The sequence below is a fragment of the Aspergillus saccharolyticus genome, assembly GCF_003184585.1.
Source record: "Aspergillus saccharolyticus JOP 1030-1 unplaced genomic scaffold BP01scaffold_8, whole genome shotgun sequence".
Lineage (NCBI taxonomy): Eukaryota > Fungi > Ascomycota > Eurotiomycetes > Eurotiales > Aspergillaceae > Aspergillus > Aspergillus saccharolyticus.
In genome coordinates this window covers 500432-527355 of record NW_020290618.1, presented here as the reverse complement: position 1 = coordinate 527355, position 26924 = coordinate 500432, and the positions used below count along the sequence as shown (strand labels likewise).

General features: G+C 50.6%; 10 protein-coding genes across 10 annotated transcripts; 5 read left to right on the top strand and 5 right to left on the bottom strand.

Moving 5' to 3' along the window:
• Positions 1–352: 352 nt before the first annotated feature.
• On the bottom strand, positions 353–862 carry BP01DRAFT_229109 (uncharacterized protein). The gene has a single exon (XM_025571194.1). It carries the CDS (start codon positions 758–760, stop codon positions 491–493), a length of 270 nt encoding a protein of 89 aa, XP_025433196.1. The 5' UTR covers positions 761–862; the 3' UTR covers positions 353–490.
• On the top strand, positions 846–2551 carry BP01DRAFT_354990 (heme-dependent catalase). Its single transcript, XM_025574583.1, has 2 exons — positions 846–902; positions 963–2551. The coding sequence occupies exon 2, from the start codon at positions 999–1001 to the stop codon at positions 2514–2516; it is 1518 nt and encodes a 505-aa protein (XP_025433195.1). The 5' UTR covers positions 846–902; positions 963–998; the 3' UTR covers positions 2517–2551.
• Positions 2552–2705: 154 nt separating this feature from the next.
• BP01DRAFT_354987 (putative di-, tri-valent inorganic cation transporter) lies at positions 2706–4673 on the top strand. The gene is made up of 9 exons (XM_025574582.1): positions 2706–3125; positions 3195–3244; positions 3291–3335; positions 3397–3544; positions 3592–3672; positions 3721–3830; positions 3889–4117; positions 4169–4248; positions 4297–4673. The coding sequence occupies exons 1-9, from the start codon at positions 3044–3046 to the stop codon at positions 4576–4578; spliced, it is 1107 nt and encodes a 368-aa protein (XP_025433194.1). The 5' UTR covers positions 2706–3043; the 3' UTR covers positions 4579–4673.
• Positions 4674–4928: 255 nt separating this feature from the next.
• Positions 4929–7307, bottom strand: BP01DRAFT_354986 (AFG1 family ATPase). The gene is made up of 4 exons (XM_025574581.1): positions 6639–7307; positions 6106–6565; positions 5526–6042; positions 4929–5455 (listed from the first exon to the last, which is right to left on the bottom strand). The coding sequence occupies exons 1-4, from the start codon at positions 7012–7014 to the stop codon at positions 5075–5077; spliced, it is 1734 nt and encodes a 577-aa protein (XP_025433193.1). The 5' UTR covers positions 7015–7307; the 3' UTR covers positions 4929–5074.
• A 168-nt stretch (positions 7308–7475) lies between these two features.
• BP01DRAFT_354983 (phosphatidylinositol-3-phosphate-binding protein BEM1) lies at positions 7476–10612 on the bottom strand. The gene is made up of 4 exons (XM_025574580.1): positions 10455–10612; positions 9991–10104; positions 8824–9585; positions 7476–8765 (listed from the first exon to the last, which is right to left on the bottom strand). The coding sequence occupies exons 1-4, from the start codon at positions 10458–10460 to the stop codon at positions 7848–7850; spliced, it is 1800 nt and encodes a 599-aa protein (XP_025433192.1). The 5' UTR covers positions 10461–10612; the 3' UTR covers positions 7476–7847.
• A 4224-nt stretch (positions 10613–14836) lies between these two features.
• On the bottom strand, positions 14837–17197 carry BP01DRAFT_390307 (SAC3/GANP domain protein). Its single transcript, XM_025577993.1, has 3 exons — positions 16792–17197; positions 15467–16736; positions 14837–15415 (listed from the first exon to the last, which is right to left on the bottom strand). Exons 1-3 carry the CDS (start codon positions 16865–16867, stop codon positions 15199–15201), a joined length of 1563 nt encoding a protein of 520 aa, XP_025433191.1. The 5' UTR covers positions 16868–17197; the 3' UTR covers positions 14837–15198.
• A 167-nt stretch (positions 17198–17364) lies between these two features.
• BP01DRAFT_414601 (ESCRT-II subunit protein VPS36) lies at positions 17365–19485 on the top strand (the record flags this gene model as incomplete). Its single annotated transcript, XM_025579069.1, has 3 exons — positions 17365–17564; positions 17667–17802; positions 17854–19485. Exons 1-3 carry the CDS (start codon positions 17464–17466, stop codon positions 19483–19485), a joined length of 1869 nt encoding a protein of 622 aa, XP_025433190.1. The 5' UTR covers positions 17365–17463.
• Positions 19486–20056: 571 nt separating this feature from the next.
• On the top strand, positions 20057–22719 carry BP01DRAFT_228975 (uncharacterized protein). Its single transcript, XM_025571193.1, has 2 exons — positions 20057–20151; positions 20250–22719. Exon 2 carries the CDS (start codon positions 20342–20344, stop codon positions 22568–22570), a length of 2229 nt encoding a protein of 742 aa, XP_025433189.1. The 5' UTR covers positions 20057–20151; positions 20250–20341; the 3' UTR covers positions 22571–22719.
• BP01DRAFT_411287 (uncharacterized protein) lies at positions 22672–24673 on the bottom strand (the record flags this gene model as incomplete). Its single annotated transcript, XM_025578917.1, has 4 exons — positions 22672–23747; positions 23866–24019; positions 24080–24419; positions 24499–24673. The coding sequence occupies 4 exons, from the start codon at positions 24671–24673 to the stop codon at positions 22908–22910; spliced, it is 1509 nt and encodes a 502-aa protein (XP_025433188.1). The 3' UTR covers positions 22672–22907.
• Positions 24674–25602: 929 nt separating this feature from the next.
• Positions 25603–26645, top strand: BP01DRAFT_354979 (putative L-PSP endoribonuclease family protein Brt1). Its single transcript, XM_025574579.1, has 3 exons — positions 25603–25913; positions 26119–26280; positions 26441–26645. Exons 1-3 carry the CDS (start codon positions 25746–25748, stop codon positions 26546–26548), a joined length of 438 nt encoding a protein of 145 aa, XP_025433187.1. The 5' UTR covers positions 25603–25745; the 3' UTR covers positions 26549–26645.
• The last annotated feature ends 279 nt before the right edge of the window (positions 26646–26924 follow it).

Genomic DNA, 26924 nt, shown 5'->3' with positions numbered 1-26924 from the left:
CGATCACTACTTCTCGCTGGAATGCTTGCATCATTCGTGGGACCGCCACAATTCTAGAAGCAGGAGCTGAGTCAATGTGATTAGAAATGGGAGAGTTGGAATTCGGTGGAGCGGAGGTAGGGCTAATGCTGAGCGACGAGAGGGTAGTATATAAGGGGTACTTGGGTACGCGTGAATGGTTCTCTCTTGTTGAGTCAGTAACATAGACACACATCGATACCACACACCCTCAAGTAATACAACATGGCGAAGCAGGAGGATCTCGCGCGCGATACCGTCGACCTCTCGAGTGACCAGGGCAGTCAGCCCATGACGACCGACTATGGCATCAAGATCTCCGACCCGGATCACTGGCTTCGTGTAGCCGACTCCAAGAGGACGGGGCCTTCGCTGTTGGAGGATCCGATTGCCAGGGAGAAGGTGAGTCGCTCAACCTAAGCTTACTGCGCAGAGAGGAGTCCTGATTTGATCATCAGATCATGCGCTTTGATCATGAACGTATCCCCGAACGTGTAGTCCATGCCCGAGGCGCTGGCGCCTTTGGTACTTTCACCCTGCACAAGGCTATTCCCGAGCTCACCACAGCCGGGGTATTGACGGACACTTCCCGGGAGACGCCCGTGTTCGTGCGCTTCTCGACCGTGCAAGGTAGCAAGGGTAGCGCGGACACCGTGCGGGATGTTCGCGGGTTCGCCGTGAAGATGTATACCGCCGAGGGTAACTGGGATATCGTCGGCAACAACATGCCCGTCTTCTTCATTCAGGACGCGATCAAATTCCCGGATGTGATTCACGCCGTCAAGCCGGAACCTCACAACGAGATCCCTCAGGGTCAGTCGGCTCACAACAACTTCTGGGACTTTCAGTATCTCCATCCCGAGACCACGCATATGCAACAATGGGTACGATGCCTCCTTAATGTGTGTTTGAGGACTGAGGACATATACTGACGATCCGCCCAGGTCATGTCCGATCGCGCAATTCCCCGGTCGTATCGTATGATGTCGGGCTTCGGTGTCAACACTTTCTGTCTCGTCAATGCCGAAGGCAAGCGTCACTATGTGAAGTTCCATTTCAACCCCGAGCTTGGTGTTCACTCCCTGGTATGGGATGAAGCGCTGAAGATCGCTGGGCAGGATCCCGACTTTCATCGCAAGGACCTCATGGATGCCATCGACGCCGGCCAGTACCCAAGATGGAAGTTCGGCATCCAGGTTATTCCTGAAGAGAAGATGAACGACTTTGAGTTCGACATCGAAGACGCTACCAAGATCTGGCCTGAGGAGCTGGTGCCTATCCAGTACATCGGGCAACTGGAACTGAACCGCAACATTGACGAATACTTCACACAGACCGAGCAGGTAGCTTTCTGTACCAGCCATCTTGTTCCCGGCATCGACTTCTCCAACGACCCCCTCCTCCAGGGCAGAAACTTCTCGTACTTCGATACTCAGCTTTCTCGCTTGGGGCCTAACTGGGAGGAACTGCCTATCAACCGCCCCGTGTGCCCGTATATGAGCCTCGTCAACCGCGACGGCGCCATGAAACACCGCATCACCAAGGGCAAGGTGAACTACTGGCCCAACCGGTACAGTACCAACCCGCCTACCGCGCCCGAGAAAGGGGGCTTCGCCACCTATCCCGAGAAGCAGCAGGGCTTCAAGACTCGTGGACTGTCGGACAAGTTCAATGAACACTTTAATCAAGCCCAGCTCTTCTACAACTCGCTTTCGCCCATCGAGAAGCAGCACGTGGCCAAGGCGTTCTCCTTCGAGCTTGATCACTGCGATGAGGAAATCGTGTACAAGCGGTTATCCGAACGCTTGGCTGTGGTCGACCTCGAGCTGGCCAAGACCGTGGCAAAGAACGTTGGCGGTGACACACCCACCGAGGCCGGTAAGCCGAACCATGGCAAGACCTCCAAGGGACTCAGTCAGCTCGAGTATCTTTCGGATGAAGCACAGATCGCGACTCGCCGGATTGCTATTCTGATCGCAGACGGATTCGACTATGAGTCCTATGTGAAAATGAAGGAAGCTCTGCAGAAGCAGAACGCATTCGTCTTCACCATCGGTAGCCAGCGCCAGGGTGTCACAGCGGAGTCCGGTGAGAAGGTGACCCCAGATCACCATTTCCCGGGGATGCGATCGACTCTGTTCGATGCAGTGTTTGTCCCTGGAGGGAAACACATGGCTATCTTGGCCAAGAACGGCATAGCTAAATACTGGATCACCGAGTCGTTTGCCCACCTTAAACCGATTGCCGGTATCAATGAGGCCGTTGACTTCATCCGGAAGCAAATCAATCTGGACGCAGTGGAGCATGCCGCGAGTGGTGAGGTGGTGGAGAGTTACGGTGTGGTCACCGGCCGTGGTTCTCCAGCGGAGCTGCTGCAGCCATCGTCCGAGATTGGTAGGGACAGCAAGGGATTCCTCGACCGATTTATCTGGCAGATCTCGCGGCACAGAAACTGGCAGAGAGAGTTGGATGGCCTAGTCGATGAAATCGCTGCCTAGGTGGCTAACATCAGTACATAGTTATGAGATATGATAGCATCTTAGTTCTTCTGAATTCATTTTGACTTGTTGAAAGAGACGTACTTGGAGCAAGCCACATCAATAAGTACCCACTTTCGCCCTGTTACAGTCCAGGGGCAAGAGTAAGCCGCGACACGGAATATTTCATATTGCATGTGATGTGTGACTGGATTTGTTGTGGTTGTTGCAATCGAAATGTCGTGAGATCCCTGAATCTGCAAGACTATAAAGGTAGCGGTATGGCCAGCAGAGAATTCTGGCATTCCCCCCATAGTATCTCTACTCGATCATCCTCTGAGCTGTTCCAGAAGTTCTCCTAGCGTGGGATCTGCAGATCTCAGCCTATTTCTGACGGAAAATCAGTAAGTAGGGTAGATGCAGATGAGCATGCAAGGGGCAGCAGGGCTTGACCGGTAAGTTCTTGACCAGCCGTGACTGACTCCTTTAACAACCACGTCATTCGTGGTCGGTCTCGTTGCTGTTACACTCAACAGGGACGGGGGGCCATGTCACCCAACATCTCGCGCTCTCAGCGCTTAATGGTTGTTATTGCAATTTCCTCTGCCTTCTTCGTGTCAGAAATATCAGGTGCCTATTCTCCTGTTACACCGAGCTTGGGAGTCGATGTTCACTGTGGCTGATCATTTGGGACGATAGTCGGATTTTACACACACTCTCTGGCTTTAGTGGCTGATGCCTTTCACTATGTGCGTTGAGAGATATGCTTCATACGACGAATGCTGATGGTTGCAGTTGAGCGACTTGGTATCGTTCATTGTTGCCCTGCTAGCTCTCTGGGTATGTGACGGTTTCGCACCGACTAAGCGGGGACCAAGACACTGAATCGCATGCCTGCTAGGTATCAGAAGCCGATGACTCGCCCAAGGCGCTCTCGTTCGGGTGGCAGCGGGCGCAGTTACTGGGCGCCTTCTTCAATGGCGTCCTGCTGTTCGGGCTCGGGATCTCGGTCTTCTTGCAGTCTGTTGAGCGATTCATATCGATTGAGCGTGGGTCTCCTCTCATGTTCAGTTTGAGCCGTGGCTGATGTCGACAGGCGTTGAAAACCCGAAGCTCATGTTCATCATGGGGTCTATCGGCTTGGGACTCAACCTGATCAGCGCGACATTCCTTCATGGTACGTTTAACTGGGTTGGGACAGGGGTATGGTTGATAACAGGTCTAGAGCATCACCATCACGGACATGATCATGACCATCTAGATCAGGCCATGATAGAGATTCCCGCGTCAAATTCCGAAAATAGCGACGGGCAAGAGAGGCCTGGAAGTCCCGAGGTCAGTCGCGCAGAGACCAAGTGAGCCTCACGCTATTTTCAGTTGCTGACTCCAACAGCATGGCGACCACAAACACGTTCTACACTCTGCGCAAGCAAGCGGTCACGGGCATGATCTAGGGATGATGGGGGTTTTGGTCCATGTCCTCGGTGACGCAGCCAACAACCTTGGGGTGATGGCCGCGGCCTTGGTGATCTGGTTGACTCACTATGAGGGCCGGTACTATGCTGACCCAGGAACGACGATGGGTATCTCAATCATGATCCTTCTGTCCTCGTTTCCACTGGGTATGTCGAACCGATTCTCTCTTCCGAAGTCAGAGTGCTGAATTCGCTTAGTGCGACGATCCGGTCTTATCTTGCTCCAGAGCGCACCGAATGGAGTAGATGCTGAAGACGTGAAGCATGATCTGGAAAAGGTGAGTTTCGATCAAGGTGCGGTTGTCCCAGCGCTCACGAAGAGCTAGATCAGCGGCGTGCTGTCGGTCCACGAGCTTCACATCTGGCAGCTGAATCAGCATAAAACACTAGCATCTGTGCATGTGACGGTGTCAGATAGCTCGGTCCCAGCCTTTTTGAAGTTGACCAAGACGATCAACGAATGTTTCCACGCGTATGGTGTCCATTCGACGACAATTCAGCCGGAGGTGGTGCATCCGTCGGCTCTTGCTAGCTTGGAGACGGAGGGGCTGGGCAAATGCCAAGTTGTATGTGGAACAATGTGTGCAGGGTTGACTTGCTGTGGATAGATACATACATAGGAAGATAGAACTTTCGAGGGCCTGAGATAGGAGTGAAAGGGGAAATTGTAACTAAGGATATAGATCGCTGCAGTAGAATGGAATGTCATCTGACCTGGATTTAGTCATCTCACATCTTTGCGAAAGATGCATGATGGCTCCTCAACATACTACAAACAACTCACTTCTGAGAGGGGTTTTCTTATTGTCTGCAGGCTGTAAAGAGCGCTTTCTGAATATATTCAGGAAAGCCAATTGAACCATGAATCATCCACGATAATGTCAATCTACTAATCGATTTACACAGAATCCATAGCAACTATATCTGCGTCCTCAATATCATGCATCTATCTATCTACAACACCATACTTACAGCGAAGTGCCCTCTCTATCCACACATTCATGCAGATCTACATCCTTCTCACAAACTGTCCCTCCAGCTTGCCCCTTCCCATCCCCCAGGGTACCCTAGAAAGTTTCTAAACAAACCCGAGGCAGCCAAGGATTACATATTATCCTCCGCCCACCTTCCCCTCCCCTTCAAAAACTCCTCTCTCTCCTTCGCCTTCTCCTTCGCATCCTCTGCGCTACTCTGTCCCTGCCCGGATGCAGAACCAGGCAACCCCCGCTCCACCCACTGCCTACTCTCCATCTCGGTGAGACGAGACAACGCACGCGCGAACGCGAAACGTTCCTCGTCACCCGAGAAGATCGATGTGGTTTTGAGGGCTTGCATCGACAGCCCCAGATCATCCATCATCATGCGCATCGCATCCGACAGGTCGGAGTGGTCGTCGCCCGTTTGGTCGGTGAGGGTGGTTCGGACGTCTGCGTCGGAGAGGAAGAGGTTGGTGAGTGGAGTTTCGGTGGTGAGGACGAGTTTGGCCTGTCTCAGGGAGAGATGATAAGCATTAAATCTAGGGACGAAACTTGGAGGAATGGTTTGGGGCACCTACCCGACTCTCGTAAACAGCATCGATAAAAGTGATAAACCGTCGGGCCAGATCTCGCTGGTTCAAATTCATTCCCGGCACGTCCGTGATGATGAACGCCTCGTAATTGCGCACCAGCTCCAGGTAGTCCGCCGCCCCCGTAGCGGACCCGATCAGCTGCTGGAAGGAGAAACGCGCCGCCTTGCCGCTCGCCAGCGGCACGGAGATTTTGCGCCCCCAGACTTCTTGCGTCGTCGGGTGCGGGGGATCGTTGGTGAAGTCGCCAAGGTACTCAAACCACTTCTGCGCGTGCGCATCGGCCTCCGGTCCGAGCGGGTGGTGGTACACGGCGGCCGGAGGGCGGGGGATCTTGCGGTAGTCGGTCGGAGAATTGAGATTAATAACCTGCAGGGCGGTCTTGAGGAGGTTGATGCATGGGATGAAGGAGTCGCGCTGAATGCCGTTCTTGTAGAGATCGTCCGGGTGGCGGTTGGAGGTGGTGACGATCACCACGCCGTGCGACATGAGGTGCTCAATGAGTCTGCAAATGACCGTTGTTTTTAGTACACGAAGCCCGGCAAACCAAGGCAGATTGTTCGCTCACCTCCGCAGAATCATCGCGTCTGCCACGTCCGTGCACTGAAACTCATCAAAGCACAAGACACTCGACCGCGCTGCGATGTCCGCTGCCACAATCGGGAGCCCGTCAAAGTCATGCCCGTACTTCATCTTCACCACATGCATGCGCTTATGCACATCCTGCATGAAGTTGTGGAAATGGATACGGTTCTTCGCCCGAATGTTGGCCGGCAACGCCTCGAAGAACAGATCCATCAGCATGGTCTTGCCGCACCCTACGTCGCCATACATGTACAGTCCTTTAGGAAGGGATGCGGGAATTGTCAATTCCGACTTCGTGGTGCCGCTGTTGCGCCCAAAGAGCGAGCCGAAGAACGAAGACGACTTGGGCGTGGGATCGAGAGACTCCGGGCTGGGGTGGATCACCGCAGGCGGGTGGTAGGATGCCAGTCGTTCGTAGAGGTCTTGCAGCTTTTCGATGATTTCTGGTATGAATCATGACCGCGTTAGAAACACTTTCCTACCTCTCGCCCGCCAACCCAGGAAGAAGAAACCTACGTCTCTGATAAGGATCATCCCGCAAATGACCTTCTTGCACCCGTTTGTCGTACTCGGCCAATGGACCCCCGGGCAGCCCAGCTGCACTCGAAGAAGCTTCGCTCTTCCCCGGGACTGCCGTCGCGAACCTCCGCGCATACTGACCCTGAACCCGTATTAGGTCAACTGGATCAGAGCCACCATTGACCCACACGTTCGTCGATTGCCGCGCACCCTGAGATCCATGATGAAACGCTCGGCGAGAGTAGCGAGAGCATACTCTACGCACACCTCCTCCTTCCCGCGGAGCAGGAGCGGCGCGACGCAGGACAAGGCCCCGGGACCGCAGTGCGCCGGGCAAGTAGTCCGCGCAGAGTTTCGCAGACGAGCCACTCATGGGTGTAAAGACTGCCAAAAAAGAAAAAAGATCGAACAGAAGAAAAAAGGCTCAAGAACGCTTCGTAGCGATCGTTAAGCGCATGCACGCGGTGCGAAACGTGGAAAGCGCTTCGCTTCGTTTCGACCGAGGTTGCCCGGTCGGTAAACAATCGGCGGAGGGACAAAAGCGGGGACGAAAGAATCCCGGCCGGAACAGATGTCACAAAGTACGCGTGAAGAGATGCTGTGGCAGAAGCAATATGTACAGTCCACTGCAGGGGAGGTCTTTGACAAGTCACCAGAAAGAAAAAGACGAGAATTAGCGCAATTATGCGAACAAGTATTCCGTGAGAAAACCCAAGTAAATTGGCCTCGTTCCGATGCTTGTCATGTGATACGGCTATCGGCAACTGATCCGGGCTGAGGTAATCCCGCGGAGGCGGAAATTCCCTTGTCACCGATTGGCTTACTACTAATCATTGGCATTGTATAAGAATGAAAGTAGGTTTGCACCTACCGTAGCTCGCATTATATGCAAAAGAAGCTTTATGTACACGATCAAACAAGGAACGCACAATCAGGGTATGGAGGACACAATCAGCCATGGCCTGGATGGACAAAGGAAAACAGAGAGGGTACATGATGGCATAAACGTTTCAGGCATGTCATTTTTGTCATCGTTTCGACCTCGTGACTCAGCAACAACAACACTCGCTCAGAGGCTGATGACCAAGGACAGAAAGAGAAAGACACCAGAACACCAGTGCACCAACTAAGAAGGTAGTTGGGGTCAGACAAACGGAAATGAAAGAATGGACAGGTCTATAAGGGATGAATGGAGAATCACCGCTTCTATGCAATACCGACATATAATGTGAGTTTGGAGTTTCGTGAGATCGCCGTGTCAAGATCGGCGTCAGTAGCCAAGTCCACGTACGTCCCGGATGGCTCATCTTTATACTGGACGACAATTTCGTCTTGGATCTTGAGACGGTCAATCAGCTTCTCCTTCAGTTGCTGGAGACTGATGTCGCTGGGGACTCGGATGGCGATCAAGTCATCCTGGAAAAACACCTTGACTTTCATGGCGCCGCTGCTCGAGGTGGTAGAAACCTGAGTAAGCGAGCTGGGTTGGCGGTTCATGGGAGGAGGGTTGCCGTTGCCAAGAGACAGCGACGGCTGCCCTCGTTGGTGAGAGTTGCGCTCAGTATGCACGGCGATCGGAGCCTGCGAAGACTGCCGCGATACGCTGCGCGAGGGCTCGTGCGTCGACGAATGGTGCGAGCCACCGGAGAACCGTGCGTCCTCGCCAAATGCGCTCGGATCAATCTCAAAGTCGCCGGCGCGGGGTGCGAATAGTTGGCGAACCAGTTGGCAGCGGGAGATGTGGGGAGGCATGGCCAATAATTTTTTGATATATTCATCCAAATTCTGTCGACGGCCGTTGGAGATTGCATCCGTAACGTGGGTGACAGGACCCGGCATATAAGGCAACGTGCGTGGCTTGCCACGGTTACCCGCTTCCTCCTCGAATTGAGTCAAAAGAGCGATCTGGAAGTCGTAAAAGTCGTGGTAGTAGCGAGACAACTCCCAGCAGCGGCCATCCTCCATCTTGGCCTCGATAATATACCAATATTTATCGTTGTCAAAGCAGTAGCGGGGAATTGAGGCGGCGATAGGCGCCATGAGAGGTTGGTGATAGCTTTGTGAGGACTGGTGGGAAGCTTGCTGCACGAGAGAACTTTTGCTTGTATTGCGGTTGTGATACGCCTTTGCCGCGCCCAGGTTAGTGATTTGTTCTTTACTGTTGTGCGATGATTTCACTCACAGATATGTGACCGTTCTGGCTCATTTGGCTGGTACTCTGCCGGCCGATCGACATCCGGTCTACGCCTGATGTAACCGACTGCATCGACGACGAGCCGTTGCCCTCAATCTTGCCCAAGGTGATGCTGCTGTTTTTGTACTCGGCCGTCATCTTCTTCCATTCCTCCACCTTGGGCACGCCGGCGCGCCTGACGGCCTCGAGCGGGTCGGTCACCGCTTGGCCAGTCTGCATATCGCGCAACTCGATAAATGAGACCGGAATCAAGCCAGGTCCTCCCAAGCGACCAATAGGTTTGGCGACAAACCACTCTGGATTCGATTGAGCAATCACAATGATGGCCTCGCCGGCCTTCGCATCCAGTTCGTCGGGTCGCTCAGCCTGGAAGTCGTACTGAACGATACCGTAGACCATAGGGCTCGAGCCCTTCCCTAACGCCGACATCCTGAGCTGCGACGATGATCGGGGCGGGCTGTGGACAAAATCGGAGGCGGGGAATGCGGCGCGATCAGAAAATCCCGAGTCGTGCGGTTCTTTCTTTTTAAACAGATCGACGGAGCCGACGCTATCTCTCTCGTTCTTGCCGATGACTTCGAAGAAAGACACAGGAACCAACCCCCTGGCACTAGGGATGAGGGGATTGCACGCTTCGTACCAATCCTGATCGTCCTCCCTGCTGATAACGTGAAAGAAGTCTCCCTTGCTGAACGCAAGCTCCTGTGTGTTCCCGGGCTCCGGTTGGTAATCAAAGAGCGCTTTGATAACCTAGGCGCAAAACAGGGATGTAGAGTTAGCAGCTGTTTACGAGCTAATGATTTGACCAAGTTGACGCCGGTAAACCCAAGGGCGGATGCGAAAGAAAACAAATCAATGCCACACCCCACAAGCACAAGCGATCGGGACCAGGTAGTCATGGAAGAAGAAACCAAAAGAAGGAGGGGTAACAAAAGGGGGGGGGAGGGAGATGTAAGATTAAGTTATGTAAAAGAGTCAAAAATAGTGACAAAGCATAAAAAAGGGAAAAGAACAGGAATGGGGTGTGGACTGTGGAGACAGCATGGGAAGGAAAGATTGGGGAGTGGGCGGGCGTTGGCCGGAGCAGAGAGAGAGAGAGAGTGGAACGGACAAGGTGCGCAGCACAAGCCAAAATCAAACATACTGTGTACGTACCTTCTTGGGCGGGAGAATCGCAATGGCGGACTTGGGAGTGATAGACAAATGGTGGTGATGATGATGATGATGGGATTTGGGATCTTTCTCCCCTTTCAATGAGCGTCGAATGGCCTAAAGAAAGGTGCGGGGGATATGATTAGTCAATGGGAATCGATGAATAAATTGAATGTATGGCAAGAGAAATATCAATCGTCTTGAAGTTGCAGGGAAAGACTAAAGCTGAGACCTCAAGAACAAGCCCAAAGAGAAACCGCAGTCGCGAACAATGAACCAAAACCAAAGCCCAGACGGGCGGGCCCAGCTTGAGCCAGCCAAAAGTCGGGTTGATTGATGCTAGTAATTAAATTTTGGGTCTTCGGAACAAGAACAAGCGACAATCGAGATAAACGAGGGGCGGGAAACGAGGGGGGGCGTTAAGAAAGCTGGATCCAGTTGCAAGTTTCACCACCTTCGAAACATACCTTCATTCTTGTTTCGGTAAGTCGGCCTGGCTTCTTGTTTGAGATATCACAGTCTGGAGTCAACCACTCGATAGTAGAGAGAGTATAATATAATATAAAAGCTCAGGGGAGCCGCGACGAAAAGTTCATTCACTTTCTTTTTTTTTTTTTTTTTTTTTCTCTCACGAACTCCGGGTCATCAGCCACCACGCGGGAGGAAAGGAAAGGGAGGGAGGACAGGCAGGCGAATTCGGGCAATGGAGAAAGGACTTGCACAAAGAAATCCTGGTGGAATGGGAGGCGACACCCTTTCTAGGAAGAACCATAGAAAACCTATGGAAGGAATGGAAAAGAAGATAGAGAGGGAGAGAGAGGGAGAGAAAAGAGAGATGAGAGAGAGCGATAAGCAAATAAAGTTTTATGAACAATGAAATGGGAGAAATAGAAAGAATGTGGTTCAGAGCGAGACTGTCGATGAAGGCGAAGGGAAAGGAGGGGCGGCAGTCCAAGAGTGATAATAAATCAATGGAAGCGTCCGAGTACTAATAGCATGAAATGGAGTTCTGCACACCTGTCAAGGCTTGGACTCGATGAATTGAATGGGTTGGATGGATGGGCAGATAGGGAGTTGTTTCTTGCCCTCCAGTTTTTCGTTTTCCTTTGCGGCTTTTTTTCTCTCTTCCCTTGCCTTGCCTTTTTGCTCACTGAATCTTTTTTTTAGGTCTCCCGGAATTAAACCACGGGTGAACCTGTAACGTGGATTGGAGGGGAAGGGGGAGGAGGGAAGGTGGAGAGGAAAAGAGGTTCTGGATTGCGACAACGCCAGAAGAAAGTGGCCCGCTTTCCTCTGGAAAAAAGGCCCCGCCCCTGAAGATGTCAATGTTGATAAGCTGCTGGACAAGAGAGGATCCAGGCGCAACTTGATCCGTCCTGCGCCAGTTGCTCCTTGCGACAGTGGTGGTAGTGGAAAGGTGGTGGTTAGAATTGCTAGTTTAGAGAGAGAGAGGACAGTTAGGATGTCTGCCTGTCTGGCTGGAGGTTATCTGGTTGGTGGCTTGCGACAGAGCGGAGTAGGATGGCCGTTGATCAATTGATTGTGGGGAGGGAGCCAAAAGTGTGGACTCTGGACTGACTATTCCGTAACTAACTGACTGATTGATTGAAAGGACAAGAAGAGCAGAGGCTGAGAGAAGAGAAGAACGAACTGGTTCAACTGTGGCGGGAAATTCAGCTACCCCAGTCCCGGTTGGCTGGTGGTTCCCCCAGCCCTGTGTTCGCAAGGATAAAAACTTAGATGTAGGGTGTGGCAAGATGGTCTATTAAGCTGTTGGGTCTGTCTGTCATCATGCGATAGCCGTTACAATGATGGGAACTCGTCTCGGATAATTGTGGGTGCCACCGATGATCGCGGGTCTCTCGTCTTTACTTGAGTAGTAGTAGTAGTATCGGGCTGAGTAACTTATCTATAAGAAAGTTCTGTACGTACTTAGTGCCTCTCGTGGTCAACTTACATCGGCCAAAGAAGAATGACGACAGTTTCCTAAAGTCCATCGGGTCCCATGTGGCTGATAGGACGTATAATATACGTAGTATATGAGCAGAGAAACTACCTAGTATACTCAGTGAGAGGGTGCCTCAATACCTAATGGCGCCTACCTCAAACCTCAGCTGCTTATCCCCGGTAGTCCTTCAATTTAGTTCTTCTCACCACCGGATGCTGCCCCCCGCCCCTGCTGCATGGATGTATGCCCTATTGCTCTAGTACTTGCCAGCCCTGTCCCTCCATTCATCTTGATTTGGACCTGTACATCGTAACTTGGCCTTCTTCTTTTTTTTTTTGCCTTTTTATTGAGAGAGGACAAGAAAAAAAAAACACCCCCTTCATCTCATGCCCCCTTTGGCACTTGTCTGCAGTGTGATCAGCACCCCCTGGACGGAGGTTGGGCACACCGGAACCGCACCAGTTCCAAAAAAGGAAGACTAGCCGTAGCAAATTGGAATCTAACCAGCTTGCTGGAACGGTGGAAACGCAACGCGAGCCTACTCGGTACTGGAGGACTAACTAGAAATCCAGGATCCCAACAACGGGCAACCAGAGCGTACTTTCTCCCACGTTGTATGTACCATGTACCATAGGTACTAATGAGAACTTTAGATCATGAGCCAGACAGGCTTTTTGGTTTATTGGGAACCCATCGGTCGACATTAATTGGGCTCTCTAGTTCCCGGGCACTGCAGTGGGTGCGTTCGTCGGTCGGACGTGGTCTGTGTGTGTGTGTGTGTCTGTGTGTGTGTGTGTGTGGGCTGGGCTTGTGGGCTTGGGTGGCAACTGGGGGTGTGTGCGGTCACTGCGGTCATCTCAGCAACACTTCTTCAGGATGCGCATATCAAAGATAGATGATTGTACTCTCGTAGTAGCACCTGACATCCCTCCGAAAATTGTCCTAACACACGGTATAGATCTTCCCCCAACTCCCAACAAACCAGCCACAGTATGATTCTTAGGTAGAATTTCCGGGAGAGTCTAGCGGAAAACCCATGCATTCCTCGGCTGGCCCTCACACCCAAATTATTGTATAGACGAGCAAAAGGAGAACAACCTAATCTAAGTAAACTACTTAGCCCGAAGGAAGGGCTTAAACCCTTTCGTTGTCTATCCCGCAGTCCACAGTCCATCCATGGACTGCCAGAAACTCTGTTCCCGCGCAGATCCAGCCAGCTCAAGCCAAAGAGCTGCAGCGTGAATCAAGCTTGTTTTAGCCCCTGGGTGCGAGTCTGAACAATGACGGGTCTTCAATTCCGCTGTCCCCTTCGGGCTGTGATCTTCGATTCTTCTTGTCTGAAAAATGGGCGATCACGGGAATACTATCTGCATGGCGCCATCTGATAATGACGAGGTGAAACGAGTAGTTATTGCTTCGAGATTTTCTTCCCTGGACTCTCTCCCCCGGAAATCCATCCATTTCGATGCTTTTACTCCGAGCTTACACTCCAGAGAGAGAAAAAACACAAAAGAAAGAAAGACAAATAGAAAAACAGATTAGGCTCTGAAGAGTGAACGCACTGCGGACGAACACTCGGAACGGCAAGATTTCTGCAAGCTTGCAGAACTTTGCAGATGCCCTTGCAGGTTGACGGGTCGATTGCAGCGAGTTCACAGCACTAATGTAGGCGGTCGACTTGACGACGCTATGAATTCAAAATCGAGTCCGGACATATTGCAAAAACTTCGGCAACTACAGCGTCTGTAAGGATGATAATCGGGAGAATGGGAGGTTGGTCAAGCTCTGTTTGACTCTCCTAGCTTGGCAGATACTTGAACCGCATACACTGTATGCATGTCGCTATACGGACCGAGTAGAGCTAGTAGCCTCTTCGCTACAGTAAGGTAGGTAGTTATTCGCAACCTCCAGTTGACTCACTGTGGATTGGCCATAAACCAGCCAGTCAACGAACCAACCACCTTACTCTTCCAGCAATATACCGCCCATCAGCTATGACTCTCCCTACCACACGTCATTACCACACAGTCTACGGAGTACTCCGTAAAATCACATGCATCCTCATCAGTAGGTAGTCTCCTAGGCATAATACCACCAAGTAAATTCAAGGGACCCTTCCAACCATCAAACCACAAGCGCCAAGCTTAGAAGATAATCCCAAAGAACAATCCAGACCTCCCTTTCGTTTACATCGATCCCTAGTACTCTAAACACATCAATCCACTTGAAACAACAACTTGCCCACCCATAATCTTGCTTCGTCCGTCAAGTCAGGATATCCCAAACATCAATGACATCAAGGATACATAAAGACGTTCAATATATCAAGATCAGACCAATCACATCGGCAGATAAAAGTACGCACACTAAGTCCACTGCATGTTTCTGACCTGAGACGGATATGATATGTCAGATCAGTGACGTTCAATGATCGTCCTGACGGAGAAAACGCGGGGTCACTCATGGTCTCTGCGGTTATACGGTGGTGGATAGGTAGATGGCAGCATGTCATGTGCAAAGCCCGGTCTAGACCCTGCTGATGATCAACTTCGAGGTAATTTATCAGAATAATCTGTACAGTGCATTTGTATACTGGTACATCCTCTGTGCAGTCGGCTTGAGAGACCCTAGATCCCGAATGATGGGCTTACTCTCTCCTAGTTACGTTAGCCTTGTCCTTGGACTCAATTCGTCACAAAGAGATGATACATAGTAGTACAGAATTATCGGGTAAATGTGTAACTTGGTTGAAGCTCGCGCGGATGACCACTTCCGGGTTCGGAGGGAGGATCCCACGGATGCACATCCAAGATCATCAAGCAAATGAGACTTGGACTAGAAACATGTCCAGTCCTATTGCTCACCATAGAGTCTACAAAACACCATCGGAAACAAGTAGGAAGGGAAGAAACTTCGTATTCGACTGTACTACCGAGAGTATCACACTAAAGGTTAGATATTCTGTTCTGCTTCATACCCAGTCCAGTCTGCAAAGATATCACAGCTCAACCAAAGTTCTTTGGAGTCGAAATGGGTATATATCGCCTCACTCCCGTGAACAGCCAAGATCCAGACGCCTGCGATGCCGATGAAAAGACGTTTTTGAGTGCTGCAGCAACAAGCAAAGTACGATGCATAAAACACAGAGATGCCTCCAAACGATATGACGGTAGAAGAAAAATGATGTCGAGAGTACGCAAAGAGTATCCAGAAGAAAACGTAAGATGTAACATGTGCAGGGTGGCTGGAAAGAAAAAATGAACTTAGATCTGACCCTTGATATCGACGATCCGATGAGCATCGGCCTTGGCAGCCTCAAAAAGCTGACCAGCCCGGGGACCTGTCACGAGCCTCACAGATCCCTCTTTTTCCTGGAGCAGATCCTCAGCGGAGTGATCCAGAATGAAGCGTGCACTTTGCTCATCAGACTCGAAACCAAGTTCTTCAGTAATAAATCGAATTTTTACGTCCGGTTTGTATCTAGTCACGAGGTTAGTAGAGGAGTGGGGACAAGTTATGGCTAAGACTCACGCTTTACAAATTGCCGCCAAGGCAGACAGTCGCTCGCGATCCACAAACATATCCATGAGATAAGCTCCCATGTTCGGGGTATCAAGGTACAACTGGAAGAACCGGTGGTAGTTCCCGAGAGCAAGGGCAGAGCGTACATCCAAGGCATGTTTCACAGCAGGATCTCGTTTGTCTGCTGAGGTTAGATCGGCCAAGGCATCGTTCATGGCCGTCCAATTGCGGGTATGAATGAAATAGAGGATACGGTAGGCCCGAAATTCCGTGGGATGTCCTCCCAGCTGCTGTGCATACAATGCGCGGAGCTGAGTCTGGCACTGATTATACTCACCAAGATCCCCTTTCTCCAACGCGATCCGGGCATGAATCTCATAGACGCTGACAGTAAACTCGTTCTTGATATGCTGCACTGTCAGATCTTGCCGCAACGATTTGAACTGGTCACAAATATAGGTATAATTGTTGTCTTTCTTCCACTTCTTCTTCAGCACATCCAAGGTTTTATGCAAAATATGCAAGGGCCGCACAGTCTCAGGCTTCGGTGCGGCAGTCAGGCGGAAGTAGTTCTTTTCCAAATCCTGGCAGGTTCCGACGACAGGGCCGGCATTTGCTGCAGGGGCCGGCGAAGCACCGCGAGAGGAAGCGGAGGACCCAGTAGAGGCCTGAGGCTCTTCGAATCGTTTCCTCCGCAATTCCAGATTAGCTTTAAACTTACTAGTATTTTTCAGGTCTATTCTTTGACGCTTATCTGTTGATGCATAGGTGATTCGATCTTCAAAAGCATTCTGAGTGTTAGTTTTCCGCCACGGGGGACAGTTGTTCGCATCCCCTTGGGACTCAACCGATTTCCTTTTCTTCGACAATTCTTCCATCCCGTTGTTATGAGCCTTCTTAGGCGAGAGCGTGCCAAAGGTTCCCCAGGTCGATACGCTAGGACTAGCCAATATCTTATTTCGATCATTTTGTACCATGACTTGAGGCAGGGGCAACTTGCTCCAATCGATCTTGTCGAGCATATTATTCTCAGCTGCTTCGGTGATGACGGCTCTGAGTTTGCTCTCCATCTCGCTTCGCTCGACTCCCGCAAGCCGATTCTCGGGCGCAAAACTGCGTTGTACGTACAGTCGAACCGGCTCTGGCCACTCTACTCGTTGTTTGCGGGGGGCACTTTCTGCGGCTGTCTGCTGCGACGAGGCCGGTGCTGGGGTTGAATTTGCTGTCTTTGCAGTGATGATACTACGGCGCGCTTGGACAGGGGTATAGGCAGGGGTTGCTATGTCCTCTAGTTAGAATCGTCGGGGTCAGAAAGTACGTTCGGAGAAACATACCATGGCCGGAGTACAGAGACGTTGCGGCGGAAGGAGCTGCCGCTGTAGCACGCCAGGGTGGAATGCCAGAACTCATTTTGACACAGATCTAGACGAGAGTAGAGTAAGGGATGGGAAGAGAGCGAAGGGTGAAAGGCAAGAAAAAGAAGTATGAGCTACGGGTCCACGGTGAAGTGAATGAAATCGATTCGATTCGGAGATTAAGAGGGACAGGTCAACACATCGTTCCTACACAGACAAAGCAGAGTGAAAAGAATCAGGAGGAAGATGTATAGATGTCGCAACAAATCCACAAGAAGAACGAAGTCCTGAGAATGACAGAGGGGAATGGAGGAAAAGGGTCTTTCTCAAAAGTGAGGGGAAGAAGGGGATTGTTGAGAGTAGGAGGGACTCGGAGGAGGACAAGTCAAGGCTGCTTACCGCTCAGTTTCCACTTCATCCGGTGGCGGAGAATTTCTCTAGGCGCCAGTGGACTATGTCGCTTACCGTACTTAGTTTCCCTCTCTCCAGAGATTACGTTAGCAGTCTCCATGATCTAAACTGATAACGAGGAGGGACGACCATCGTCTTCCTCCCCAACCCCCCCTCGGCCACGAAGAATCTATCATTTGCAACAGGAACATTGCCCTCTTCACGATTGACAGGTGAAGAGATGCTGTTTGGCTCTACTAGATGTTCTTCAAGCCTTTGGATCTAACTACCGCACTCCGACCTGCACTATTGCCCGATGAAACCTTATTGTTTGTCCAGGATGCGGTGGGGTTGTACGAAGGGTGAGTCGCCGGTGATTCCTCTGACAAGCGAGGATGCATGCATGGGACTTAAGGCTGTAGTGTCTAAATTTTTGTTGGGTGTTAATGTTTCGACCATGACAGGAAATATAAAATTCCCAACTACCAAAATGGACATGCATACCTGACCTCGCACCGGGTGTGCTATGTCGCGGTCGAAGAGCCACGGAAGTACTCCGTCGGTATCGATTTGAAGGAAGTTGACAGGGCGGAGTACCAGGTATGACTTGTTTGGGTTGCCAGAATCCGTCCAATCGCTGATTCAGTCCAGGCAGGTTTCCTGAAGTCATCCCCCAAGATCACATTGTATCCTAAGCCGCCGAAAGGCTCCCTCAGCAAGTCAAAGAGCGCTGGCGCAAGCCCATCCCGAAGGCAGTCACCGAGTCTATTAGCTCCAGGTCCTCAAATTCAGCCTGTGTCCCCCAAAGTGGTCAATGCGACTTGGGTTTGTCCTATCTGCTCGTTCTCGAATCCCGTGCCTTCCAATTTCGATCCTTCGACAGCAACAGCGTCCACGCCAATTCCACCTTGTTTGGCCTGTGGTATCAAGCCACCTTTGGCCACCATTCTAAAAGCTGTTATTACTGCCACAGCTAGCCGAGATGTTCCTTCATCCAAAACGAATTCAACCGCGTCTGGGCTTGGAGGCTCAGTCCCGATTAACGGTTCCGTGAGCTTGCCATTTTCAGACAACGCTCAGGTATCATGTCCACGTTGCACATTTGTGAATCATCCCTCACTCACAGAGTGTGAAATATGTGGTGCTTCACTGGTGGCACCGGGCGCTTGGAAAACTACACAGATCGATTCACATCGGGCAGAATCACCAGCACCTGTGTTCGGCCATAATAGCATCAAGAGCACTGAGATCACTGACTGTATGAAGTTATCTTTTAGAGCTGGGGGCGTACAAATATTTCTTGAAAGATTGAAGGGTGCCTTGATTCAGAGGAAGTGGTTGCTTTACGATGCTCCACCGGTGCCTCAGCAGCCGTCGCAGTCAAACTCGTTCTCATCTCCAGGTTTGACAGTGACTGCACTCTCTGAAGGCAACGTACCGTCACCTGCCCGATCTCCCGGAGTAGGCATTGCGGGACTCGAACAGCGAGGTCTTCAGGCTCGCAAAAATAACGAACTGGTCATTGGGAATGCGTTTGAAGACCTAGAGGCGCTTATGGCATCTGCCAAGCAGGTCATGGCGCTTGCTGCGTCTATGCGAGACTCGGGCATGACCACTGGTGATCTCTCTGGAGAAGCAAATGCAGTTCTACTAGAATCTGCGGAAACTATGGGGATGGTGACAACTAAGGATATGCTTGGTAGTGGCGCTGGAAGCTTATACATCTCAGAGCTTTCACGAAATCTGGCTGAATATCTGACGGACGATCGCAAGGGCTTGCTCAATAAAGAGGGTGGCATCATGAGTCTTATCGATCTCTGGGCAATATTCAACCGGTCTCGAAACGGCGTTGAGCTCGTCAGCCCCTCTGACTTTCAAAAAGCGGCAGAGTTGTGGGAAACACTCAAATTGCCGGTACGCTTACGCCAATTCAAAAGTGGCTTGCTTGTTGTTCAAAGGTGGGATTGGAGTGATGAGGAAACGCTACGAAAGATACAGGCGTGGATGGTTGAGCTCCGAGAAGTGCCACCTACTGAAACAGTTGCTTGGGACTGGCGTATATTTGGGCGTGCAATCACCGCCCAAGAGACAGCTCAACGGTTTGGATGGAGTGTGGGAATTGCAGCGGAGGAGCTAGAAATGGCCGAGGACAAGGGAGTTCTCTGCAGGGAGGAGGGCATTGAAGGCTTGCGCTTCTGGGCTAATTATTTGTCTGATACCGGGGATCTGGGTTTGTCAAGGATAACTCTAGACGAGGTCTATAGATATACCTCAACAGCATAAGTATAGACGATTCAACATTTTATGTGATTTTATAGAGCACAAAGATAACAGATGATACTAGTTCGCTGGAGATGCCACAATGACTGACTCAGACTCCTGTACGTCAGCTTAACTATAGCCGCCCAATATGGAAATCCACAAGAAGCGATTTTCACTTATCAAATTCCCGTGATTCTGCTGGTAGAATCAGTCTCTAATCTAAATGACTTACACATTCTACAGAGTACAGAGTATAACTATTGAAATATTTTTACTAGTTCTAGATAGAAGACTTTTGATCGACTAGCTCTGTATAGAAGATCTTTCTACAATAGTACTCAAGTTCTTCCTATACCAAAGACCTTCCTGCAGAGGTCTTTCTGCAGAGGTCTTCCTTTATAGCAGGAACTATTTTGTTTGTTGAGAAGTAGAATTAACTTAATCGATATAAGAAGGGCGATGAACAAAGCGGGTGTCATAATGGCGGCTATAGGCTGCCGTACTTCTGACCCCGCATTGGCGAATTGGCCTTATCGGAGTTCTCTCCACCCGACCAAGTATTGTCTTATCGGCGCCTGCAACTGCGTGCCTACTTGCATCTAGGGACACGCTCAATTTTGACCTTACAATACCTCGATTATTCGACGGTTGTGAGATTCGATTCATCAATATACTTGGGCCTATCTGGTGAGTTTACTGTTTACAGCAAGGTTTTCGCCTTGCTTGTTGCTACACCCTTCGATGTAACCGGGAATAACCTCGTTGCTGTCTTCATACGGTCTGAGGTCGCCGTCACTCACCTACCCCTGCCTAAGCTCCGCTCCTGGCAAGCAAAGCTATCAGCTATCTCAGGAGTACTGAGTCAGAAAGAGCTATAATGGGTTATCGAACGGTTTCATTGCATATCAGCGTAGCCAGGAGGTCAAGACCCTTGACTGGCACTTACCCTCTGGCTCTACTGGTCCTTCCCTCTCGACTCGCAAAATCCTCCTCCCAGTCCCGTCAGATATGGGGCTGCTCCCAAAATAACCATAGTAATTCGAGCTTCTACAAGAAGTACATCCACGAGCATCAGCGGCTAGGCGGACCTCGAATGAGAGGCAAACCTCCCCATCGATTTCGCCGACTGGATACAATATTTGAATATCATCAACCGTGGTGGTATCATCCTGTTGAATCAGATCAGCCTTGCCATAAGAAAAAGCACCTACACAGACACCCCGACCCGATTGCAGACTTTTGGGACACCGAGGGGAATCGTACTCGTCGTATGATCGATCGCGTGAAGCGGGAGATCGAAAAGGATCCTTATGCGGCTCTATTTGGCAGGAGACTTGAGCCGCTAAAGACTTTAGAAAGACTCGACGACACTTTTACCTCAATATGTCGTTCGTTCTTTGGTCGTGGTCATGATTCTCCGGGCACGGCTGATAAGCCTCTGCGTTCCGAAAATGCCACAGCAACCCGTGAGGATCTTTTGAATACGACTAAGAAATCTCGGCGAACGAAGGCGGACAATACTAGTATCCCAGTGGTCACTACCGCGAACAAGAATGTAACAAGATACGAATTTGACCCTGTGAGTGGTCGTATGGTCGCTAGAAAAGTCGAGAAGTCTGATGGGTCTCAGAGACTGCAAGGCGGGATTGAGCCAGCTGTCCCTGCGGCAAGCATCACCTCTATCTCTGAGACGACTGGTTATCTGTCACCAGTACATCGGCAAGCGGCGGAGTCTGAGGTTCAGGGATCTCTTCCGCTGGAGAAATTGGATGAGAAATTAATGACGGACCTTGAGCCATGGCTGAAAGTGCCGGATGATAAACTACAACAAATCCCACCTATGGCAGATGCAGGGATTGCGCAAACTGATGGTTCCGACCACAGCGAACCTCCCGGTGAAGCCTCTCCTAACTCATTGGAATCAGCTAGTGGCCCAATAGAAAGGGCTGCATCAGAGTCGCCTCAACTTGAGGGCATATCTGAGTCTCCAGTAGACAAGTCATCCAAGTCATTTCTGAGACACGACGCGCATCAAGAGGTCCCACAACAACAGTCATACTCAGAGCATCGCGATTCTGCTCTGGAGGCGGGTAATATAGGCGTCACTGACAGGCTGGAAGTTTCGAACATCGAAGTGAACCAGTCTAAAGACGATCCAACAGAACTTCACGCTGCACGTCGGGAACAGGAGGACGACCTGGAGTCCTTGAGTGCAAGCAAAATCCGTGCCTCGTATCTGAAGATTGATGCCGATCTCAACGCTCGAATATCCGAAGAATCCAATGATTCGAAAGGCATCGTAAACACCGAAACTAGTTGTGCTGACCAAAATCATGAGACCATAATACTCAGCAAAGATCATCGTCCAGAGGCGCCGGTCGAGGTTTTCTCAGTAACTTCAGATAACTTAGGCTCAGATAGTCCTAAGGTCAGCTCTGAAGACGCGGATGTCTCCCTTCCAAGTGCCTCAGAAGAAGTGCAAGAGACGGCGAAGCCCCCCAGCTCGCCCTCGTCTTTTCCGCAAAACATTCCCCACCAGGGGACTACTGCCGAATTGTATCGTGTGCTGGCTTTCGATCCTATTAGTCTCAGTATATCCGAAGCGGAAACAAGCTCATCTTACCATGTACCAGATGAGACAGCCCATCCCACCGAAGTTCTCAATCGCCTGAACAATCCCGCAAAGTTCCTACCGTATTTTGAGAAGTTGAACAATGATGGGTTTGAAATCGTCTCAGGAGGCGGTGATGTACTCGTTTTTCGAAAAGCACGAGATCCGGTTGGGTTTGTTGGTAAGAAAAGTAAAACCGATGTCGGAGATGTCACGCAGTTACCCTCCTCATCGCCTAATGTGCTGTACCAGGATGAGGATCATGATTTTGAACCTGGACAATCGAAGAATCCCACGGGTAACACCCATGCGAGCGCTTCGCAACGAAACAAATCCTCCAGAATCGTCCGGAAAATGCTTCTGGGAGGCGTGGCTACCGCCGGAACGTGCTACGCAATAGGCGTTGTCACTTCATATTTCCGGACCGGTGGAGAGGACGGGCGTGGAATTGATGGTTTTACTGCATTTGAGTCCGAACGGCGCCATCTCAATTAATCCCCAGTCCGTGTCTACTTGATTCATCTACTTGATTCTGGAACCAGTCGGGGTGAGCATATGTGATTTCAAATTGAGCTAATCACTCCTCAATGTAGAATACAAATTGTTTCTGCTTCAAACCCTCGTCAAGCCCGATTTACCCCGCTATCAAGATAGCTCTTTATTATCGCCAACTGACTGAAGCCAAGTCTTGGTGATGTACCTAATATCAGGACGCATACCCAGCTGTTGTTGACCGACCAGCATTTCATCAGACCATGCAGACAGGCGAACCGCGGCATAAGCAAGTCTGCCATGCTGGCATCAACAAAGCATCCGACATTTAATGTCGCCCTTACTCAAGGATTGCGTCTCGTGCATCGTCCAGATCTTCCGCCAGCTCCTCATTGTTATCTTCACTTCCATACACAGTTTCATCAACTCCCGCCTCGCCTTCAAGCTCTGCCTCATACTTCTCGAGATTCTCGTAATCACTTTCCTCGTCATCGGTGTTCTCCTCGGAACCACTTGCAAACCGGTCTGAGTCCCAGAACCAAGCAAAATCCATCTCGTCATAGTCGTCATCATCATCGGCTGCCGCCTTCGGCCAGTCCCAAAACATCTTCTGCAGCGAACCGATCCGAGCCGTCCCACTCATCAGATACTTGTAGAGCGCCCGGACATTGCGTACGGCCTTCCGAAAGCCTTCTTCATCCCACAGATCATACTCACGACTGACCAGCACCTGGAAAACTGTGGGGTCGCAGTTGACTATTTCTTCCACAGTGCCCACAGTGGCGTCGCCGCAGTACAAACGAAACCACTCGACCTGCTCCAGGACTTTGCGGACGCTCCTATCTTTGAGGCCTTTGCGGAGCGCGTCGGGATCGCCGTCCGAATTCGCGAGGATTCTGAGAGCCAGCTGATCGGCCTGGTGGGGGTTCAGAGAGGTGTACGTGTCATCGTAAACGAACTGCTTGTGCACGTTGGAGCGAATACGAGAGGTTTTGAAGCCCGGGGCGATTAGACGCAGGATGTGGAGATGAGAGCCGTGAATGTGAATCAGGTACGCTTCTTGGTCTGGGAGTGACTGGATGTTGTTGCTCACATCCCTCAGCTGGTAGCAGTACTGACCAATAAGGGTCTTGACAGCTCGGGTAAGATGAGTGCGAACGGTGACGTTGGGATTGGTGGTCTGTTGAAGTCTGGAGTCAGATTGGATGTGAGTCGAGCATGCCGGCGATCCGGCAGGCGGGCAGGGGTGAGAGTAGTAGGTTCGACGTTCAAGGCGAGAAGATGACAACAATGCGTACCACTGTGATAGGAACCAAGTGTCGGCTCCAGACTCGATCGCCCGGACGGCTATCCACGGTCAAGAAAGCATTGGTTTCAGGTCCAATCAGGAGCCTCTCTCGGTGCTGGATTCGGCCCATCCAGTAACGGATCCGTTTCTGCAGGTATTTAGGGCTATATCACAGTCAGTGATTGGAAAAGTCATGAGCACGCGGAAATCGGGTTAATACGCACTTCAAATACACCTCGGATTGCCCATCGGGGGATGTATGAGTCATTGGAGCATCTTTCAGAATATCCTGCATGAACGTCACGATGGCACGCTGCTGACGTTTGACGATACGGCGAAAACGCCGGGATTCTCTCGCAAGCAGCGGCTGATCATCTGTGGGCTGCCCTGTAACTTCATGACCACCGTCAAACAGGCCATCTCTGAGAAGAGGGATCCGGACCAAGTTCTCAAACACTTCTTTGTACTTGGTGTCCAGTCTGTTCCATTCCGCCATCCTGATAAGACTACCCTGCTCCATGGTCTGCAGAGCACGGTGAATCCATGGAGGTGATGTAAAGTCCTCTGGGTTGTTTCTTGTCAGTCAACTATGACGCGGCCTCTCTGACTCGTTATGCTTCGTTCAGGGGAAGAAAAGACTTACCGGACAGCTCGGCTTCTGCAAGAAAGCGCCTAGGGATGAGCTCATCGTCGTTATGGTCCATCTGCACTCGGAACGCCACACCGCGGTACTCGATGAGGTAGTAGCTTGGAAGAGCCTCCTCATGATCGACGAGTCCGAAGCTTGGGTTTGAAGTAGTGCTGAACGCCTGTGCCATGTTGTTCACTGATGCAGTTGACAAAGGATGGATGGGAGAAGTTGCGCTCTGTGCCATCTGCAGTGTGAAAGATAGACAGGAGAGGAAATAAAAAGGAGAGAGAAGAAGAAGAAGAAGAAGAAGATGATGATGATGATGATGAAGAAGAAGAAGAAGAAGAAGGAAGAAGAACACATTCTTGCACAGCCAGGTGAAAGAAAATCCTGTGGGACATGGGAATCGCCGCGGCGATTCCCTCGCGGTATGGTGATGTTTTGGTGTTGTGTGCGCTGTGGTGGTTCTCGGTGCACTGTTCTTGGTGCACTGGTGAATAGTTACGAAGGCAGGCTGTGACAGAGCTTTACTCTTTTTCCTTTAACGTGCTGTGATTACTCCTTGAAGGACTGCTTTATTGTTTGTATCTAGCTGCTTATTTGCTGTCCTTTCTGCGGAGTGTCTAGTTTGTTATCGTAGTGCTGTAGATGACTCTGCAGTTGTGTAGGTGCTGATATAACGAAAAGCACCAAGCCTTGTATATTGTCTTCCTAGATATAGATGCAATGTATGACTAGCTAAGAAGTTTTTCAATGGTTGGTAGAAATGTTGAATGGTGGTCTATGGCGTTGATTTTCCACTTGATGTATCTGCGTACTATAACTATAGCTATCTAGAATGGTTTGCGGATAACTTGATCATACTAACCATGGCCAGCCCTGCGATAACCACCTAAGTCATTTTTCAATTGAGCCCTGACTAGCACCCTCATTCACTTCTCCCAGGTGCATTTCAAAGAATTAGAGAATGAATGACCCAGCAAAGTAGCCTAGGAAGTCACCCACAATACCCTCACCAGCCCATGCAGCTGCTCCCCCACTGCTGGTTCCCGATAAGCTCCCTCTTATCTAATCGCTGATCAAAGGTGACTACGTTAGTTACTCCTCACCACAGTACATGATATAAGCTATCTTCCCAACCCCTTTTCAATTCTAATCACCCAGCAAGCAGCAACTCTATCCAACTTCTCAATTATATCTCCTTCTTTACCTCTCTACTTGGTATATATTCACCGCAACTTGAACGGAAAAGAACGGAAATGTGGCACCCGACGCGCAAAGCAATCCACACCCCGCACGCGCCCGCGCCGCCCCCCTTCCTCTCCCAAGCCATCCTCGCCAACGACAAGATCGTCTACTGCTCCGGCCAAGTTGGCGTTAATCCCGCGACAGGAGAGTTGATCAAGGGCCCAATCCAGGCGAGGACGGTACGTCAGCGTCAAGTACTCAGCTCCTAGCACCGCCCTCTTGATCCTGGCTGTGAGAGCTTGGAGATCCATGCCTTACCAATCTAGTCAAGAATCGATTTCTACAACCCTACCATACTTTACCTCTATCTCTTGACCAACCAACCCACCAAGCCCAATAGCCGTCTCCTTCCTCAAAGCCCCCATGTACTAAAATCACCCGCAGAAACAAATCCTCACCAACCTACAATCCGTCCTCTCGGCCGCAGGCTCCAGCCTCGCCGACGTGGTCAAGGTCAACATCTTCCTCACAGACATGAACGATTTTGCGGCGGTGAATGAGGTTTATAAGGCGGTTTTTGGGGCTGCGTGCGAAGGGGTTATGCCGGTTAGTTCTTCCCTCTTCGCTTCTTGTAGCTGGTGGTGATTATTAAGCGATGGTGGTGTTGGAATGAATGGCATGGAATGAGAATGAGATTGAAAGCCGAGGGAAGGGGGATATGGGGAAGTGTGGTTAACTATAGTGCAAGCTGACAAACAGGGTGTAGGCTCGCACATGTGTGGCAGTGAAGTCGTTGCCGATGGGGACGGATGTGGAGATTGAGTGCTCGGGGTTGGTGAGGGAGGGGCATGGGAAGAGGGGAGCCAAATTGTAGTCCTTGGCTTGTGTTACCTACTAATACACTCTGAACGAACTCATCAGAGGGATGGTTTGACAGTGGCATGCGGAGTTTGTACTAACTATATGCCCGGTACTGAAGAAGATCCTGTTTCTGCAGTTGCAATATGCTTGCCACAAAATCAGGGCTCGTCTGGTGGCGATGAAGATTCTGAAACCCTGTCAAACTCAAAATGAGGCTCTGAAGACTACTATTCTTAGTGTCATGTCTAGTATCATTGAGACAAGGATTAAAGCTGTAATTATGCACCATCAGACTTTTTTACTCCGTACTGTAGTTTTATATGCAGAGTGTTGTTGATCTATGTTATCTTGACTTTCGAGAGACGAGGCTTTGATATATAAGCGCTCGA